The sequence below is a fragment of the Idiotropiscis lumnitzeri genome, chromosome 11 (genome assembly GCF_059441095.1).
Source record: "Idiotropiscis lumnitzeri isolate Australia: NSW breed Sydney's pygmy pipehorse chromosome 11, RoL_Ilum_1.0, whole genome shotgun sequence".
Lineage (NCBI taxonomy): Eukaryota > Metazoa > Chordata > Actinopteri > Syngnathiformes > Syngnathidae > Idiotropiscis > Idiotropiscis lumnitzeri.
Window position 1 is genome coordinate 12,618,947 of NC_142401.1, and position 19,104 is coordinate 12,638,050.

A 19,104-nucleotide genomic window follows, 5' to 3' on the forward strand; every position below is an offset into this window, starting at 1 on the left:
CACTGCACAATGACGGCGGACATTCAGCTTTTTTTAGTTGGCACAAACTATATTTTACCAACATCAGGAGGCAATAAGGAAATATTTCCTCCCATGAATTTGTGGATTCTTTCTTTAATGATAATACATGGAAATGACTGTATACAGTCCTGACAGGGAACCAAATTGTAACATTTGACTTCAGCTACCTCATGTTTCAAACATTCATCTCTTTTTGTTTTTGTTGTATAAATAATCAATCAAATAAATGTGCCGAAACGTGTCTATGCATTACCCTCAGTTCCATCGGGCTCAGCTTGCTCTTCTCGCTGCTTCTGCTTGAACTTCATGTTCCCATGATGCATCACAGCTCCAGTTAGCTTGTAAATGCCGACCTTCTCTTCAGCAGTAAAGCCCAGGATATCAATGGCAGTCTGCGGCGCAAATGACAAAAACATATGAATTGTCTCATTTATATATGCTAAAATGTAGCTACGATGGCTTTGGATCCTTCAAAATGAAGTCGCAGTTATTATTGTCAGCGTTTGTAAAAATTACACACAAAGTTATCAATGTCAGGATTTTTGAAAATGTATTGTACTCACGTCAGTGGCAATGAACTCCTCAACATCATTGATGCTTTTGACAGTAATTTCACCCTGACTGATCATGGGATAGTCAAAAGGGTTGGTGGTGATGAGCAGAGCCTCTGAAAAAATGTGGAATAGAGAGTTAGTACGTGTACATGTTCGGATGTCAAATGTAAACAATGTTCAAAGTGCTAAGACCCAAGTGCCGCTAACCTAACAATTCGGGTTTATGTCCTGTTGTGAGTTGGTAGAAGATGTGGTAACTCCTCTCAGCAGACAGCTGGAAAGTCACTCGAGACTTCTCCAGCAGGTCTGCATAACAAGGCAAGAATAAAGTCAGTTCAAAATAGTTCAGTCCTGTAAAGAAACAATTTGGACGGCAGACGAAAGAACCTTACAAGTTTCAATATCTGCAGAGGCCAACTTTCCAGTTGTTCCAAAATGGATTCTGATAAATTTACCCTACAGAAGAATGTGAGTACAATTTAAGAAGGGGATCACAAAACCTTTTTCAGCACTGTGACTTTTCGAAAGAGAAATGAAAAACTTACAAAGCGGGATGAGTTGTCATTCCTCACAGTTTTGGCATTACCATATGCCTCTAGCAGGGGATTTGCTGCGATGATTTGATCCTCCAGCGAGCCCTGAAAATAGCCGGACATGAATTAAACATATATATATAAACGTATATATATATAAACGTATATATATATATATATATATATATATATATATATATATATATATATATATACATATATATTACACCCAAGTATTTTTTGTTCTAATTTATAGTATAGACGCAGATTATATTACCTGCATTTTACTAGCAGATTGCTCTTGCTTCTTTCCTCCAGCAACTGCAATTGTCGCAAAGTACTGGATGACACGTTTGGTGTTCACAGTCTTTCCTGCACCAGATTCTCCGCTGCAATAAAGATGATGTTAAGGTATATGAACAGATGCAAGTCAGAGCTAAACAAAATGGACAAAAATATCAAAATATTCCCTCCAAACCCTTCCATGACTATTGATGGTACCGCTAGTATGCCGATTGTATTTTCCGTACGTTAGCATTAAGCTTCTCAACTAAACATACTTTGCTTGTTTTATATACACACCGTATAATTATCGTTTTATGTTCAGTTTGATAATAAATTTCAACTGTGAATGACATAACAGCTTGAAATCTCTTTTTAATTAAATGTTTACGAACTTATTGTTTGGTGTAAAGTGATTTGAATTTAATTTACCATGAAGCGCTCGTATTTCAAGCTTGTGCTCATAAGTCAAAGCAAAAAAAAAAAAAAAATCCTCTGAATATCTCCAAAACCCATAAGTCGGGTCATTCGTATGTCAAGGCCCCACTGTATATCAAAATAAGGTAGGAACAGCCACTTACGTAATCAGAATTGACTGGTTCTCCCGATCTGTTGAGAAAATGGGGTTACACGGATTAATTCATTTTTCAATAACAGCAATGTTGCATTTTATAGTTGTACAATCGTCAGGTCCTTGTGAGAAGATGCTTTTGTTATATTTCCTTGCTGTCGGGCAGAAACCTCATATGTCCATCATTTGTCAAGTTCACTTTTTGTTACATATCCATACTACCGTGTGGGTCTTTTTCCTTTCACAAATTCTGCTTTTACAAAGCTAGTGGACTTACAATGCTTAATAGCTCTAAAGTGTGTATGATTTTTTTTTTTTTAAATATCCTAAAAAGTAAGTGTTTTTGATATACAAGGATTCCGCCTGACAGAGTCCATTGTATAGATACAGTGAATGATACTAAATGATACCTTGGAGCATGAACTGATAGGCGTTGTCAGAGATGGAGAAGATGTGAGGTGGAGCCTCAATCCTCTTTTTGCCTCTGTATCCCGATACGACAACTGTGTCATACACCGGGAGCCACTTGTAGGGGTTGACAGTGACGCAGAACAGCCCGGAGTAGGTCTGTTGAAAGAGAAGGGATTATTACCAACACACATCCTTCAGCAACTGAGGGTGTCAAATAGTTGCCACTCACGTAGATCATCCATGCGGCATAGCGCTCTTTGAGGTTATACAGCACAGAAGGCTCGCTGAGGTGGGTCATCATGGCCATGTCTTCAATCTTGTCGAACTTGGGTGGATTCATGGGGAAGATGTCATCGTCTTTGACCGTGAGATTCTGAAAAGAAAACCATGAATGAAATCAAATCTGAGGATATGAAGACGATACTATTTTGTTGGAGTCCAGCATCTGTTTACCTTCCCGCCCTTGATTTCAACTGTGGCTTTGCCTGCCTCCTTTTTCAACAGTTTGCCCTTCACATACATCTCGGTGGGCTCAGTCACAAAGTAGGCTGTTTTGGCGTCAAAAGGAGTGTTTTGAGCCTCAAGTCTCTCTCGTTCTGGCTTGCGGAGGTAGATGGCCGCCGGGCCAAAACACTCCATTTCTGGGTCCCCACTCATGGTGCCTCTTTGAGAAAAAAATACAAATGAATGAATGGCTCGGATATTTACTGATCTATTGCTTTAATAAGAATTCAATGCAAACGCACCTTTGTTGTGCTGTGATGCAGCTGCTATGTACTATAGATAGTAAAGTACTGTAACAGAAAAAATAGGATGAAATTATAAGCATCAGATGAGGTTTTTGGTTGTAAATCTCCTTGAAAATGTTTGCATCACCACTCAAAATTCACCGAACAGAATAACACAACACTCACCTTGGTTGGCAGCCTATCAGTCCAAACCTTTGGAAGAGGCTGAGCGTTGGACTTTTATACTGTTATCTGTGGCCACCAAGGAGGAGCAGCTCTCCTGTTTAGGTCAATGAGCTTGTCTTGGAAGAATGGTATCAGATGGCTTGCCCTCCTCATCATCGCGCCAGTTGTGAGGATGATGCAGGGGAGCCATCTGAAAGACAAACAAAACTACAAATTCCTTTCCAGTAAAAAATGTGCAGCAGTATGAACAGACTCTGTGCTCTAATGCATCACATTTTGCCATTTTTGCATGTTTTGTTCAAACAATTTGAACTATTTTACCCAACTTTGACTTTTAAATATGATGGTATTTAGGTATGATAAAGGCAAAGAGAATATTATGATATCGCTTGTAATCATTATGTAGTTACAGCAGAGCATTTCCATTGTTCACATTGCATTGTTCATAGTGACCAACAAACGAAAGCGCTATCTCATCAAACAGACATTTGGCAGTGTCATTGTTTCAGACATCTCCAGCGCAGAGCAGCCAAGAGCTTGGTTGGGGCTAATTTAGGATCCCATTATGGTACATTATGCTGTTGTGCTTTCTCTCCAAAAGAAAGATGACACCTAAAAGGCTGCACAAATATTCCCATGTGGTGCGATTAGGTTGCAATAAAATTTGTTATTCTATATGTCTGGATTTTCTATACGGTCTTATTGGGATTTAACGCAAATAGCGTCCACAAATCACAAATGCCCAAGAGGTTACTCTTCCAATTGTTTATAAATTCATTGAAGGCTTCTCTACTAATTACATGCCAGCTGTATTTCAGCACCACAGACCCCAGAGGAAAAGTGTCCAGTCCGTGAAGCTTCCTATTCCTGCTTCAAGTTATCCATTTTGCGTCTCAGTCCCAACATCTTTAGGAGTAGTTTTTTAGTAGTGGGAGTCAAAGTAGTCAATTCAGTGATGTTTTTTTCACATCATCACAGTAAATGCAAAGACTTGTGCAGTTGTTTGGGGAAGACACGAGACATAAAAGAAGGTAAGTTACAGTTATTTCTGATCAGTGATGATTGGATAGACAACAATGTGCAGTTTTGATTGATAAGGTCAAAGAGGGATTTATTTAGCAATATGTTGGTTTATTATGGGATGCAGTTTGTAGAGATGCTTTAATTTTTCTCTATAGAATGATCAATATTCTTAACGATGTTCTTGTGTGGAATTGTGAATAATAATATTATTCAAGTAAAGTTAGCTTGATTAATGAAGAGCAGCCACCATTCCCTTGTGGATAATGAAGAAAAAGATATGAAATGAAGAAAATTTGTTGAAGTAGTGAGTCTGTGTGTGTTTTTGTGGGGAAAAAATCATGACATAATAATGTTAGAACAGAAAGTGTTTTTTTTTTTTGTTTTAATTTTTTTGTTGAAACAGGGATGGACTTCTCTCCATTTCATGGTAAGAATTTTCACTTTCTACTTTCTTTTTTTTTATCTGTGGAAGACTGGAGGTTTTTAGATGTTTTAACCATTAAACATCACAGGACAGTTGAATATTGTATCCTACTCCCTTTAATAATATATGAACAGCAAAAAGCTGGAAAAAAGGAATATACACTAAGCACAATAAAATACATAATTTTGCAGACATTTTTGTTGAACAGTGCATGCATGTGTTTCAATCGACTGAGTATAATGAAACGCCACCTCCTCATATAGTGCCTGGTGTCCGCTTCAAAAAAAAAAAAAAAAAAAAGCTGCATCACTAGGAGCTTGTAATTATTTTTACTTGGGTGCTATATATGACCACCATTTGTCACAGTGGACCTCTTTACCATAACGCAAAGTCTCTACACAGCTCACAGGGCATCTGCAAAGTTTACAAGTGCTGCTGCCTGTTGTGGGAAGCATTAAGTCACAAAGAGAAGGACCAGAAAGAATAGCCTGATCAATCTGTTCTGTATTGACATGTTCAAAATAAATAAATAAATAAATAAAGAAAGAAAGCAACAGAATCCCAACCTTTAGTGATCGACAGTGCCTTTAATATTATCCAGAATAATTCAATAATTGTTATAATACAGATATATGTCAATCTATTTATTGTGTTTTCAAAGAATAAGGATCTGCATTTACTATATAAAAAGCATTTATCGTAGGCATAATTTCATATTCTAAAAATAGACACCTGATCCTTAAGAGACTCCTGGTACTTTCTGCAGTTTAGTGGTCACTACTAAATGTATTTACTTTTATTTGCTATTTATTTTGCTTGTATTTTTATGCTTCATCTCAATTGACATTGAGCTGCACCTTCTGGTCTCTTAAGAGAGTTGTAACACCACAGCATCAATGATATCGTTAGCCCATATCTGGCAGTTTCTATTATGCGTCTGCATTAAGCCGGCAGACTTTGAGGCAAAGTCATGTGGTGTTTTTAAATACATGATGTGTAATTCTCTTCTTTTTATGTTTCATTTGGTGGCAAACTAACTGGGAATGGTGATAAACATCGTAAAGCCTCTTGTCTCAAGAATAGTTGAAAGTTGAGTTTACTGTCAACAGACAGTGCTCATACCTCAAGTTTTTGCTCCTAAATTAAATTTAAAAAAAAAAAGAATTTAAACGGCCGACCGGCTTTTAACTCCAGAACAACTCAGGTCACTCGTATCTCAAGGTGTTAAAGTAAACGAGGTAATAGCATACATGAATTTCAGTTTAAGATTACATGGCTCCATCGAGGAGTTAATCATAATCAGCAAATGAATATCCACACATTTGTCCGTAATAGTGATGCTCTGTCGAAGTTTCTTCTGAACAAGTTATTGCGGGATCGACTGCAGCGGCCCTTTACGACCTCACGAAGTACAAAATACAAATGGAAATACATGATCCAACAGCCCCTAAAACATCATGGGGTTTGCGTTGTAAAAATTTCCTTACAGTAGCAAGTGTGACCGCCTAAGACACCGTCGTACTGAGTGTTAAGGTGCTAGGTTATGGCACCACAGCATTTTCATAACAGAAGCTGGTAACATTAGAAGTGTGTTTGCACTTCTGCCATTTGACGCCCCCCTGGTGTTTATAAAGATGCCACTGACCCGCAACTAAAAGTCCCACACACACAAATCGATGAGACAGACCGTCGGTGATTGACAGCAAAGCAAAAGATCTGTTAGTGTGATCATTTAGCGGTGTGTTGTTCTCAAGAATGAATTCTATTGACTGACTTGTTTGATCAAACTGTCATATGGGCAATCAGTGTTGTTTTAAACAAGCCAGGCGCACTATGAGGCCAGTTGTCATCTAAATCAAGCAGCAGCCTTCAAAGTATCAAGTAAGACCACACCTCCTCACCCCATAAGCTCCCGTCTTTTCACACACTAATCCTAAGAGAGTCGCCAGAAGATGGACATCTAGCCGGGGTCCAAATCCAACAAAAAACTTGCTTGAAATAATGAATAATTAACCCAACACATGGATTGCCTGGTATGTTTATAGTTTTTAATTGATATTCAATATATATATATATATATATATATATATATATATATATATATATATACACACACATACATATATAATATTCTCAATGATTGATTGCATACATATTCATAAATAAGTGGTAACGGAATGACTAAAAGTACTTAAAAAGGGATGCCCAAACATATTTTACATCGAATTGACATTAAAAATATTACAGTACAGCTTGGTCATACAAACTCAAAAGCACACTCCCAACAACTTGATGAGGTTGAATTAAAAAACTTAAACTTGGATGTGACAGTCCATTCAGACTGGAATGGTGCTCACTCCTCTCACCTTGGTTAGTTATCCTTAAAGCAGTTGCTGCTCCTTGACAAATAAAGAAACTGTCAGACAAAGATCAAATGCCATAAAAACACAATAAGCCTCCTGGGCATGTGGCTTTGGCATGAGCATCAACACTGGCCTGGTGCTATATTTGAGTTTTGCCCTAATAAGACGCAAGATTTCAGAGTGGGTATCGTGTGACACATATTTATTGGAGACAGAAGCTCAGTATATCTTGCGGGTAACCCCTTTAGAATTTCTTCTTGTTTTTCACTGCTGTAAGTTGATCCCTTTTCCAATGGCAGCAGTCCCTAGTGTGTCTCCACACCGTTTTCGATTGTGCTGGCCGAGTGCCACATTCTTGGCAAAAACCCTTGGCTTTGACCGCATCGCCTAAACCGAGGCCGTGCTCAAAGAAATAAGCTGATAGTCACAAAATCAAACACAAAACACTCGTCTTCCGTAAAGTGCAACTGGAATGCATCACTCAGCAAGGTACATTTCGGGATTGTCTGTGAGTGCCTTGAACGTCCCTTAAGAGGAAGAAACAAGAATAGCTGCTGGCACTGTCGCGGCAATGAATCCCTTGGCGATCCTTCCTTTCTTCAAAGCTCAATGGCACTGATTCATTTTTAATCATTTCTGACTTGTATGGACTCTGAAACAGTATATGGGTGATATTTTATAGCTCCTCCAAAGCATACCAAGGGACCACTGCTGTGCCAGGGAGCATTAAACAGAGCTATCAGTCACACCTTCGGCCTGTCTGCACATGCTCACTTAACCCGAAGCAGAATTTACATACACTCCATATTCATGTAGTTGCAGATACAGCAATTTTTCGCCAACAATGTACTACAGTTCCACCATTTACATGCATTGCATTTTCAGTTAAAAAATGAACAATTTCACCTTTTAAATATCTCACTCCTCTTAACAACACACCACTGCAACCAATTCTTGTGCAAGCTATGTAATTAATTATAGCGTATTTTAAGTAATTGTATATTGCGACGAGTTGCATCTTTTGAGATGAACCCAAATGCTCTCACGAAGACTACAAGGAAGATATATAAATATTTCCTATGGCAGCAAGACGTAAGAAGTACTTCTCAAGTGGCATGCCAAGCAACATGACCAAATAGAGCAAGGTACATGTGATGGCATCCTGTCCTACAGTATAAAAGGCAGCGTAAGAATCCGTCCATGACAGACATCCATCGAAGGTAGGTTGCTCAAAAGCTAAGCTACAGTCAATATGTTACAAGAGGCTGGGAAAACCTCCAATTATCATTTGTGCCCCGTAAATAATTCTGTTAAGTGGAGAAGAATGCATACAAGTCTAAGATGAAAGAGTTTGAATAAATGATGTTTGGGGGAAAATCCACTTGTCTTTGACAATTATGAGGGTAAATTGTATATTGTAAAAAGGCTCTTTGAGCCTCACATCTACTTCTATCTTTTTCACAGTCTGCTCTGAAGCCTCCCAGATTTTCTTCATACGTGGTGGTGTCCTCAAAGGTAAATTAACTATACATTTGGAGTACATGGTAACATAATCTACTTACACGTACTATGCTTTAAATTGTTATAATCATGCCATGGCATTCATGGCTGTTATGTTGTGTCTTAGTAAGAAGAAGATCCATGCTGTGTTACTCGAATAATAGAACTCATTTCAGAACATCTGACCTATCTAACTGCTGTTGTTGCTGTTGTTGTTGACAAAAAAAAATGATCATTTTGTTTCATTGCTTGTAGTAAAAGGTCATCATGGGCGACCCGGAAATGGAATGTTTTGGCCCGGCGGCCGTTTACCTCCGGAAGCCGGAACGTGAGCGAATTGAAGCTCAAAACACACCCTTTGATGCCAAAACAGCCTACTTTGTGACTGAACCCGCCGAGATGTACCTCAAGGGTAAACTCGTGAAGAAAGAGGGTGGTAAAGCTACCGTGGAGACGCTCACTGGGAAGGTGAGAGTGAAAGAAAAAAAATGAAAAACAAACACTTTGAAAGTGGTCTCTGAACTGAGGCAAAAATCGACTTGCTACCTTCAAGCGAAGAAAATTATTTTCTTCGACACACAACTTAAGCGTTCATATCTGTGACACTTGTGGTTCTTTGGCAGAGTCTGACTGTGAAGGAGGATGACATCTTCCCCATGAATCCACCCAAGTTCGACAAGATTGAGGACATGGCCATGATGACCCACCTCAGCGAGCCTTCTGTGCTGTATAACCTCAAAGAGCGCTATGCCGCATGGATGATCTACGTGAGTTGCGCTCAGAACAGACAATGGCTCCAAATTGTTGTTCTTTGAATGATTTTGAACAGATCATATGCTTTTCAACAGACCTACTCCGGGCTGTTCTGCGTCACTGTCAACCCCTACAAGTGGCTCCCAGTGTACGACGCAGTTGTCGTATCAGGATACAGAGGCAAAAAGAGGATTGAGGCTCCACCCCACATCTTCTCCATCTCTGACAACGCCTATCAGTTCATGCTCCAAGGTACTTTGAAAAGAAAGCGTTTTTTGGGATGGTTTAGTGAGTGAGTCGATTTTTATTTGCCACAATGCACTTCATGTTAGTAAAGGGAGACTGCTAAGCAAAATAAAAAGTCTCACCTCATCATTACTTGAGGAGTCCAACACGGAAGCTATTCAAACTTTTGTAACCCTTTTTTGATATCTTACAGATAAAGAAAACCAGTCAATCCTGATTACGTAAGTGCACACATAGTTGTATGTTTATTTGCATTGCAACTACTGTTCCACTCTTGTCCTTTTTTTTAACGAACTGCCTTTGAATCCATTTTGTCAACCAGTGGAGAATCCGGTGCAGGAAAGACTGTGAACACCAAACGTGTCATCCAGTACTTTGCGACAATCGCAGTGGCTGGAGGAAAGAAGCAAGAACAAGTAGCTAGCAAAATGCAGGTGAAGAGGGATGACTACATTTCTTATGAAATATGACATTTGTCTTCAAAAGCAAGTCGCTGCATGTTTTGTGGGTGACTGACAAGTGTCATTTCTTATCTAGGGCTCTCTGGAAGATCAAATCATTGCAGCTAACCCCCTGCTGGAAGCCTATGGTAATGCCAAGACTGTGAGGAATGACAATTCATCACGATTTGTAAGTTGTTTTCTTCTTTGAATATTTATTTTGTATAAACAATAATTCAATAAATCCGAATAACATTGATAATATCTGACTAAAGAAAATGTGATTTGGTACCTGCATAGGGTAAATTCATCAGGATTCATTTTGGATCCACTGGCAAGCTGGCTTCAGCTGATATTGAAACATGTAAGCTGCTTTATTTTAAACTCCTTCTGTACTATCAACTTCAAGTGTTGTAGGGAATAATTTTCCTTTTCCAAATTAATGTAAATAGACCTGCTGGAGAAGTCTCGTGTGACCTTCCAACTGTCTGCTGAGAGGAGCTACCACATCTTCTATCAGCTCATGACTGGCCACAAGCCCGAGTTGATTGGTGTGTATTAGTGGATGATATTGATACTTTACAGTCAGTGAGTTTATTCCCGCATATACAGATATACTAATGTACATGATTATTACAGAGTCACTCTTGATCACCAAAAATCCTTATGACTTCCCAATGGTGAGTCAAGGTGAAATCACTGTCAAGAGTATCGATGACATAGAAGAATTCGTCGCAACTGATGTAAGTGTGACTATTCAGGCATAATGATCAAACCCGTGCATTTGTATCCTAATTGTATGTGATTTCTTTGCAGACTGCCATTGACATTTTGGGATTCACCGCAGATGAAAAGGCAGCAATGTACAAGCTGACTGGAGCTGTCATGCATCATGGCAACATGAAGTTCAAGCAGAAGCAGAGAGAGGAGCAGGCTGAGCCTGATGGCACTGAGGGTAGGAAATATAAGACATTCTGAAGAAAATTCAAGAAATGTTTCCTTTCATATGGATGTTTAACTATTATTCCGTTTCACTTTCAGTGGCCGACAAAATCGCCTACCTCTTGGGTCTGAACTCTGCTGACTTGCTCAAAGCTCTGTGTTATCCCAGAGTGAAGGTCGGGAATGAATATGTGACTAAGGGCCAGACTGTGCCACAGGTATAAACGGGGAAAAAAAGTGACAGAATGCATTCAAATGAAAACTTCACACATACCCTTTCCTTGTCATTAAAGGTGAACAATTCAGTCTCAGCCCTCAGCAAATCAATCTATGAGAAAATGTTCTTGTGGATGGTGGTCCGTATCAATGAGATGCTGGACACCAGGCAGCCCAGAAGCTTCTTCATTGGTGTGTTGGACATTGCTGGTTTTGAAATCTTTGATGTAAGTACACCAAAAGTTCTGTCAAAATTCTGTTCACTTTAAAACTGGTGTTGACGTTTCCTTCATGTGTCAGTTCAACAGCTTGGAGCAGCTTTGCATCAACTTCACCAATGAAAAACTGCAACAGTTTTTCAACCACCACATGTTTGTCCTGGAGCAAGAGGAGTACAAGAAAGAAGGCATCGAATGGGAGTTCATTGACTTCGGCATGGACTTGGCTGCCTGCATTGAGCTTATTGAGAAGGTACGCAAGAAATCTTGACTTGGAAATAAAGATGTTGATACAACCGTAAAAGACCAATTTCCTTCCAGCCAATGGGCATCTTCTCCATCCTTGAAGAGGAGTGCATGTTCCCCAAGGCTTCAGACGTAACCTTCAAGAACAAGCTGTACGACCAGCATATTGGCAAAAGTGCCCCCTTCCAGAAGCCAAAGCCCGCCAAAGGCAAAGCTGAGGCCCACTTTGCTCTTGTTCACTACGCTGGCACTGTTGACTACAACGTCAACGGCTGGCTGGACAAGAACAAGGACCCCCTGAACGACTCAGTTGTTCAGCTCTACCAGAAGTCCTCCGTCAAGCTTTTGGCTCTCCTCTATTCTGCACATGCTGGAAATGAAGGTAAAGTCATATCACCAAACTGTTGTGTTCTGGAAAACTTTGTATGGGTTTGAAAAAAAAGGCCGCAATAAAAACGGACATGCAATGTTCACTTTACAGCCGAGTCTGGTGGCAAAAAAGGCAAGAAGAAGGGTGGCTCTTTCCAGACTGTGTCGGCTCTGTTCAGAGTAAGCGTCACTCCGCCAAAAATATGTGCATCACATACTGACTTCCACCACGTATGTGTCAAAATTGCGTTTGTTTTCTTCCAACATTTCAGGAGAATTTGGGCAAGCTGATGACCAACTTGAGAAGCACCCATCCTCATTTCGTGCGTTGTTTGATTCCCAATGAATCCAAGACTCCCGGTACAGTCTCTACTATTACAATGACATTAGGACTACAGTAGAATAACACAAAGCTAACTGAATTTAACTCATTTTCAAGGTTTAATGGAGAACTTCTTGGTCATCCATCAGCTGAGATGTAATGGTGTGCTGGAGGGTATCAGAATTTGCAGAAAGGGATTCCCCAGCAGAATCCTCTATGGTGACTTCAAGCAGAGGTAACGCTTAATATCAGACATCATTCACGTGAATTCGTCAAAGACTAGAAATAACAATCAACTTCCCTTGAATCAGATACAAAGTTTTGAATGCCAGTGTGATCCCTGAGGGACAATTCATCGACAACAAGAAAGCCTCAGAGAAACTCTTGGGCTCTATTGATGTTGACCAGACTCAGTACAAATTTGGACACACAAAGGTAATTTGTTTACCTGGACTGAACGGGATCCTTTCAACTCAATACTCCAGCACATCCCTTACTGCATGACCACTGTAATTCAGGTGTTCTTCAAAGCCGGTCTCCTGGGTACACTTGAGGAGATGCGAGATGAAAAACTTGCCATCCTGGTGACCATGACACAGGCTCTCTGCAGAGGTTACGTCATGAGGAAGGAGTTTGTTAAGATGATGGCGAGGAGGTAGACGATGTTTTGATTTTTTTTCAAGGCATCAATAAGTAAGCTACATCATTCTGTTGAAAACTGTTGATTTGTGTTTGCTTGCTGTTCTCAGAGAGGCCATCTACTCCATCCAGTACAACATCCGTTCATTCACCAATGTCAAACATTGGCCATGGATGAAGCTGTACTTCAAGATCAAGCCTCTGCTGAAGAGCGCAGAAGCTGAAAAGGAGATGGCCACCATGAAAGAGGACTTTGAAAAAACCAAGGAGGAACTCACAAAGGCCTTGGCCAAGAAGAAGGAACTGGAGGAGAAGATGGTTTCTCTCCTGCAGGAGAAGAATGACTTGCAGCTGCAGATTCAGTCTGTATGTTGAACTTGAAGTTACTCATTAATTTATTTATTAAATAAGGAATTCTTTGTTAAAATTTTACATCATTGTGATTCCAGGATGGTGAAACCCTTGCTGATGCAGAGGAAAGATGTGAGGGGCTCATCAAGGCCAAAATCCAGCTCGAGGCAAAGGCCAAAGAGGCTTCTGAGAGGCTAGAGGATGAGGAAGAGGTGAACGCTGAGCTGACAGCAAAGAAGAGGAAGCTGGAGGACGAGTGCTCTGAGTTGAAGAAAGACATTGATGACTTGGAGCTTACCCTGGCTAAAGTTGAGAAGGAGAAGCATGCCACCGAGAACAAGGTTTGCTCTTTGCAATCTTTTGCACTTGGCAATTTATTCAGAACACAATTCAATGAACATGAATTCACTTGCACAGGCCAAAAACCTGACTGAGGAGATGGCCACTCTGGATGAGAGCATTGCCAAGCTGTCCAAAGAGAAGAAGGCCCTCCAAGAGGCCCATCAGCAGACACTTGATGACCTTCAGGCTGAGGAAGACAAAGTCAACACTCTGACAAAGGCCAAGACCAAGCTGGAGCAGCAAGTGGATGACGTGAGTCACTACAGATTTACTCCCCACGAAACATAATTTGCTAACAACAACCACAACAGCGGAAATAATAATAATAAAAACAATACACCATCATCTAAACAGCTTGAGGGATCCCTGGAGCAAGAAAAGAAGCTCCGTATGGATCTTGAGCGATCCAAGAGGAAGCTGGAAGGAGATCTGAAGTTGGCCCATGAGACCATCATGGATCTGGAGAATGACAAGCAGCAGTCTGATGAGAAACTCAAGAAGTAAGGGAAAGCTGATTCGCACTGTTGAATTAATGAATTCATAAGAATGAAAATGTCTTCGTTGTGAATGAACTATAATGTTTGTCATAAGTCACATCCCACTGGCTACTAAACTATTATTTTAGATGATGTCAGGAAATATCATACTTGGGATGATGACAATGCGCTTCAGTTGCTTTTGTGCTTCACCTAATTCAGGCTTTAAACATACTAATGAAGTTGTATTGTTACACAGGAAGGACTTTGAATCAAGCCAGCTTCTTAGCAAGATTGAGGATGAACAGTCCCTCAGTGCTCAGCATCAAAAGAAGATCAAAGAAATTCAGGTTGGTTAATGGATGCTAAACTCACCGCTGTGGCGACAGCCCTGACTTCATAGCTCTACTTTATCATTTTGTGATTTCAAATAACAGGCCCGTATTGAGGAGCTTGAGGAGGAAATTGAAGCCGAGCGTGCCGCTCGCGCCAAGGTTGAGAAGCAGAGGTCTGATCTCTCCAGGGAACTTGAGGAGATCAGCGAGCGACTTGAAGAGGCCGGCGGAGCCACCGCTGTTCAAATTGAGATGAACAAGAAGCGCGAGTCCGAGTTCCAGAAGATGCGTCGTGACCTGGAAGAGTCCACCCTGCAGCACGAGGCCACCGCTGCCGCTCTCCGCAAGAAGCAGGCTGACAGCGTGGCTGAGCTTGGGGAGCAGATCGACAACCTTCAGCGAGTCAAACAGAAGCTGGAGAAGGAGAAGAGCGAATACAAGATGGAGATTGATGACCTCAGCAGCAACATGGAGAATATCTCCAAATCAAAGGTTAACCTACACTGTTTGCCACATACCTAACTACATTTCTTTTAGTTTGGCATTGACTCCTCAAGTTCTAATGTTTCCTGTACAATCAAATTTTAGACAAATCTGGAGAAAATGTGCCGTTCACTTGAGGATCAACTGAGCGAGCTGAAGTCCAAAAACGATGAGCATGTCAGACAGCTCAATGATGTTGGTGTCCACAGGGCAAGACTGCAAACAGAACATGGTGAGAGAAAACTACACGATGTCCAGACAAATTTTTGCTTCAAGGATGACAGGTAGATGAAAAACAATCTTTTTTTTCTTAGGTGAAATCAGTCGCCAGCTGGAGGAGAAAGAGGCCCTCATCTCTCAGCTGACAAGGAGCAAGCAGGCTCACATTCAGCAGATTGAAGAGCTCAAGAGGCACGTTGAAGAGGAAGTTAAAGTACGTGATTATCGACTAAACTTCAGTTGAGTGAACCCGCACTTTCTGACTTTTCTAACGTTCGATAAAAATCTCTCTTCTTAAAAGTCCAAGAACGCGCTGGCCCACGCTGTCCAGTCCTCCCGTCACGACTGTGACCTGCTGCGTGAGCAGTATGAGGAGGAACTGGAGGCCAAGGCAGAGCTCCAGAGGGCATTGTCCAAGGCCAACAGTGAGGTGGCTCAGTGGAGAACCAAATATGAAACTGACGCTATTCAGCGCACCGAGGAGCTTGAGGAGGCCAAGTGAGTCGTGACAACAATACCATTGATCACACAAGTAATGCTTCAGTATCACGATATTTAAATAAAACACTTTGAACAGGAAAAAGCTTGCCCAGCGTCTCCAGGATGCTGAGGAGTCCATCGAGGCAGTGAACGCAAAATGCGCCTCTCTGGAAAAGACCAAGCAGAGACTTCATTGTGAAGTGGAAGATCTGATGATTGATGTGGAGAGAGCGAATGCTGTTGCCGCCGCCCTTGACAAGAAGCAGAGGAACTTTGACAAGGTCTGTTCAGATTATGCTTGGGGCCGTCCAAGCAAGTTATTAATAAATGTGCCTTTTAAATGTTTTCAGGTTCTTGCTGAGTGGAAGCAGAAATACGAAGAGAGCCAGGCCGAACTGGAGGGAGCTATGAAGGAGGCCCGCTCTCTCAGCACCGAAATGTTCAAGATGAAGAATTCATATGAAGAAGCTCTGGACCATCTGGAGACTCTCAAGAGGGAGAACAAAAATCTGCAACGTGAGCCAAATTATTCTCCTGACATTATTCCAACACCTATTTCAGTATTTTCAAATCTTGGTTTACTGGACACGCCACCATTTTTTCGTACAAAGTTGATAAACTTAAAAGAGGATGCACCCCCTCTGGAAACTTTACAAAGGCACAGTAACCTGCTGTTGTGAAAACTATTGTATTCGCACATTTGTCAATTTCGCAATATGCTTTGAACCACTGCTTTCCAAGAGCCACTGAGAAAAACTGTAATCAATAATTTTATGACAATCACCATAAGGCGCAGACATTTTACCAGGAATCTCAACATGCAAAAATAAAGAAATAAAAGTCCCCAATTGTAATGCTGTGTTACAGAGGAGGTCTCAGACCTCACGGAACAAATTGGTCAGACTGGCAAAACCATTCACGAACTGGAGAAAAGCAAAAAGATTGTGGAAAGTGAGAAGTCTGAACTGCAGTCCTCTCTTGAAGAGGCTGAGGTATGGCTCCGGGAAATAAAAAGACGTACATAATTTCACAAAAATGCAGGAACCACAGCAAAAACGTACTTTGTTTGATTGATTGATTTTGTCAAGGCAACACTTGAACATGAGGAATCCAAGATTCTCCGCATTCAGCTCGAACTGACCCAGGTTAAGGGTGAGATTGACAGAAAGCTTGCAGAGAAGGATGAGGAGATGGAGCAGATCAAGAGGAACAGTCAGCGTGTGATCGAGTCCATGCAGACCACTTTGGATGCTGAGGTCAGGAGCAGGAACGATGCCCTGAGACTGAAGAAGAAGATGGAGGGAGACCTCAATGAGATGGAGATTCAGCTGAGCCACGCCAACCGCCAGGCAGCTGAAGCCCAGAAACAGCTGAGGAATGTCCAGGGACAACTCAAGGTGCGCACATCCATTTTTTTTAAATTCATGATTAAAGATGGAAGTCTTCGTGTTGAAACTGGACTGAACATGCGCTTTTAAAATTCATTTAGGATGCTCAACTGCACCTTGATGATGCAATTAGAGGTCAGGAAGAAATGAGAGAGCAGGTTGCCATGGTGGAGCGCAGGAACAACCTGATGCTGGCTGAGATCGAGGAGCTGAGAGCTTCTCTGGAGCACACCGAGAGAAGCCGCAAAGTGGCTGAAGCTGAGCTGGTTGATGCCAGCGAGCGTGTGACGCTGCTGCACTCTCAGGTAAATATGAAATACTCTTCATATATGCCAACAGTGATGGACAGTATGAAATAGCTCGGTGACGACTCTTACGCAATCAAAACTCTAAATTCAGAACACCAGCCTTATCAACACCAAGAAGAAGCTGGAAGCTGATCTTGTCCAAGTCCAGGGTGAAGTGGAGGATGCAGTGCAGGAATCAAGAAATGCTGATGAAAAGGCCAAGAAGGCCATCACCGATGTGAGTCACCATGTTGCAATAGAATAAAACTTGGAATCTTTCAACTTCCAGAGTTATTGTACTACAACTCATTGTTAAGGTATTAATTCAGAACACAAGTGTTAGAGCTAAACAATCTTAACTTTTTTCAGATGGAGACTGGACGGAAGTGAGTAAAGCCTGATTAACGCTCTCCTATTTCTCAACACTTTCAGGCTGCCATGATGGCAGAGGAGCTGAAGAAGGAACAGGACACCAGCTCTCATTTGGAGAGGATGAAGAAGAACCTGGAGGTGACAGTCAAAGACCTGCAGCATCGTCTGGATGAGGCTGAGACTCTGGCCATGAAGGGAGGCAAGAAGCAGCTCCAGAAACTGGAGGCTCGGGTAGGTTGTCTCGAAGAACAAAACATTTTCGAGTCCTATCCCGGGAGAGTTGCGGTTTACAAGATCGAACCTCTTTCGCCAAAAGGTCCGTGAATTGGAGAATGAGGTTGATGCCGAGCAAAGACGTGGTGCTGAGGCTGTCAAGGGTGTTCGCAAATATGAGAGAAGAGTCAAGGAGCTGACCTATCAGGTAGGTTGAAATATCGTCATCTTACCAATTGATCACGTGGAGTGGGAAAAGAGTGGTTTTAAGATTAGTATTGTCAATTACAACAGACTGAGGAGGACAAGAAGAATGTCCACAGACTCCAGGACCTGGTCGACAAGCTCCAGCTGAAGGTTAAGGTCTACAAGAGGCAGTCAGAGGAGGCGGTAAGTATTCTGGATGATTCCATGATATTGCCTCAGAAATGATCGAGCAACATTCTAACCAAACTGGGGCCTCTCGCACAGGAGGAGCAGTCCAACTCTCACCTGACCAGGTACAGGAAGGTTCAGCATGAGATGGAGGAGGCTCAGGAGAGAGCTGACATTGCTGAGTCCCAGGTCAACAAACTGAGGGCAAAAAGCCGCGAGATGGTTAAGGTAAAAAATTGACGTCTAAGTAAAACACCTCAACCTGATCTTATTTCAAAATTTTGACCAATGTTTTTTTTTCTCCACACCACTGTCATTGCAGTCCAAGGAAGCTGAGGAATGAGCGGGGAATCAACGTGAAGCAGCAAGAGTCATATAATATGTTTTTCTTGTTGCCAGATCATGTTATTATTACATGTTGAACATGTTGTGACTCTGTCAATAAAGGTAGATAGCTTGCAGCAGCCACTCAGTGTCATGCTCCTTCTTCTTGCTTCTTTCCACATCTTCCGGTAATGACATAAGATATCATCAAATATTTGCCCACTTTATTCTGTCACAGATTTACAAATTTGTTTCTTGCCGAGTACAAAGCCTAAGTCCCTAGTGTGGTGCCTCAAAGGTAACTGCTTTAAGCAATAAAATGGATAGCTAAATATTTACCCATATGGGATACATTAATGTGCATTGTGCACTGTAAAAATCACACTTTGAGCACCACCATCATCGCTTTTCTTCCTGTCACAGTGCCCCTGACCTTGAGGGACAACGATTGATGATGGCTTGAGAACTTCAC

General features: G+C 41.4%; 2 protein-coding genes across 4 annotated transcripts in view; one reads left to right on the top strand and one right to left on the bottom strand.

Moving 5' to 3' along the window:
- The window catches only part of LOC148327530 (myosin heavy chain, fast skeletal muscle), a 29,997-nt gene extending 26,548 nt beyond the window's left edge, over nt 1–3,449 (bottom strand). For 2 of the 3 annotated variants that reach the window (XM_088308047.1, XM_088308048.1), the window contains exons 1-12: nt 3,287–3,449; nt 3,119–3,166; nt 2,826–3,036; nt 2,602–2,745; nt 2,372–2,528; nt 1,972–1,999; nt 1,386–1,497; nt 1,121–1,213; nt 968–1,031; nt 783–881; nt 585–688; nt 275–413 (exon numbers count right to left, since the gene is read on the bottom strand). In XM_088308047.1, the coding sequence (XP_088164173.1) occupies nt 275–413; nt 585–688; nt 783–881; nt 968–1,031; nt 1,121–1,213; nt 1,386–1,497; nt 1,972–1,999; nt 2,372–2,528; nt 2,602–2,745; nt 2,826–3,029 (1,144 nt within the window). In that variant the 5' untranslated portion in view covers nt 3,030–3,036; nt 3,119–3,166; nt 3,287–3,449. The remainder of the gene's footprint in view (nt 1–274; nt 414–584; nt 689–782; nt 882–967; nt 1,032–1,120; nt 1,214–1,385; nt 1,498–1,971; nt 2,000–2,371; nt 2,529–2,601; nt 2,746–2,825; nt 3,037–3,118; nt 3,167–3,286) is intronic. The other variant, XM_088308046.1, reaches the window with a different exon arrangement.
- A 757-nt stretch (nt 3,450–4,206) lies between these two features.
- Nucleotides 4,207–18,776, top strand: LOC148327531 (myosin heavy chain, fast skeletal muscle-like). The gene is made up of 42 exons (XM_088309752.1): nt 4,207–4,317; nt 4,713–4,736; nt 8,561–8,611; nt 8,852–9,064; nt 9,220–9,363; nt 9,445–9,601; nt 9,789–9,816; nt 9,918–10,029; nt 10,133–10,225; nt 10,336–10,399; nt 10,488–10,586; nt 10,675–10,778; nt 10,852–10,990; nt 11,077–11,195; nt 11,271–11,420; nt 11,494–11,664; nt 11,733–12,039; nt 12,139–12,206; nt 12,299–12,386; nt 12,466–12,583; nt 12,660–12,783; nt 12,867–13,003; nt 13,098–13,353; nt 13,437–13,679; nt 13,756–13,932; nt 14,035–14,180; nt 14,416–14,506; nt 14,594–14,983; nt 15,080–15,206; nt 15,289–15,407; nt 15,495–15,691; nt 15,771–15,954; nt 16,024–16,189; nt 16,541–16,665; nt 16,762–17,070; nt 17,163–17,366; nt 17,461–17,586; nt 17,781–17,951; nt 18,037–18,141; nt 18,228–18,323; nt 18,405–18,536; nt 18,631–18,776. The coding sequence occupies exons 4-42, from the start codon at nt 8,864–8,866 to the stop codon at nt 18,649–18,651; spliced, it is 5,808 nt and encodes a 1,935-aa protein (XP_088165878.1). The 5' UTR covers nt 4,207–4,317; nt 4,713–4,736; nt 8,561–8,611; nt 8,852–8,863; the 3' UTR covers nt 18,652–18,776.
- Nucleotides 18,777–19,104: the final 328 nt, after the last annotated feature.

Excerpts from the sequence above, each read along its gene's own strand:
- LOC148327531 (XM_088309752.1), top strand. The coding sequence starts at position 8,864 with ATGGGCGACCCGGAAATGGAATGTTTTGGCCCGGCGGCCGTTTACCTC. Across the intron at positions 12,387-12,465 it reads CAATGAATCCAAGACTCCCG|GTTTAATGGAGAACTTCTTG; the intron begins GTACAGTCTCTA and ends CTCATTTTCAAG. Across the intron at positions 13,354-13,436 it reads TGCAGCTGCAGATTCAGTCT|GATGGTGAAACCCTTGCTGA; the intron begins GTATGTTGAACT and ends TTGTGATTCCAG.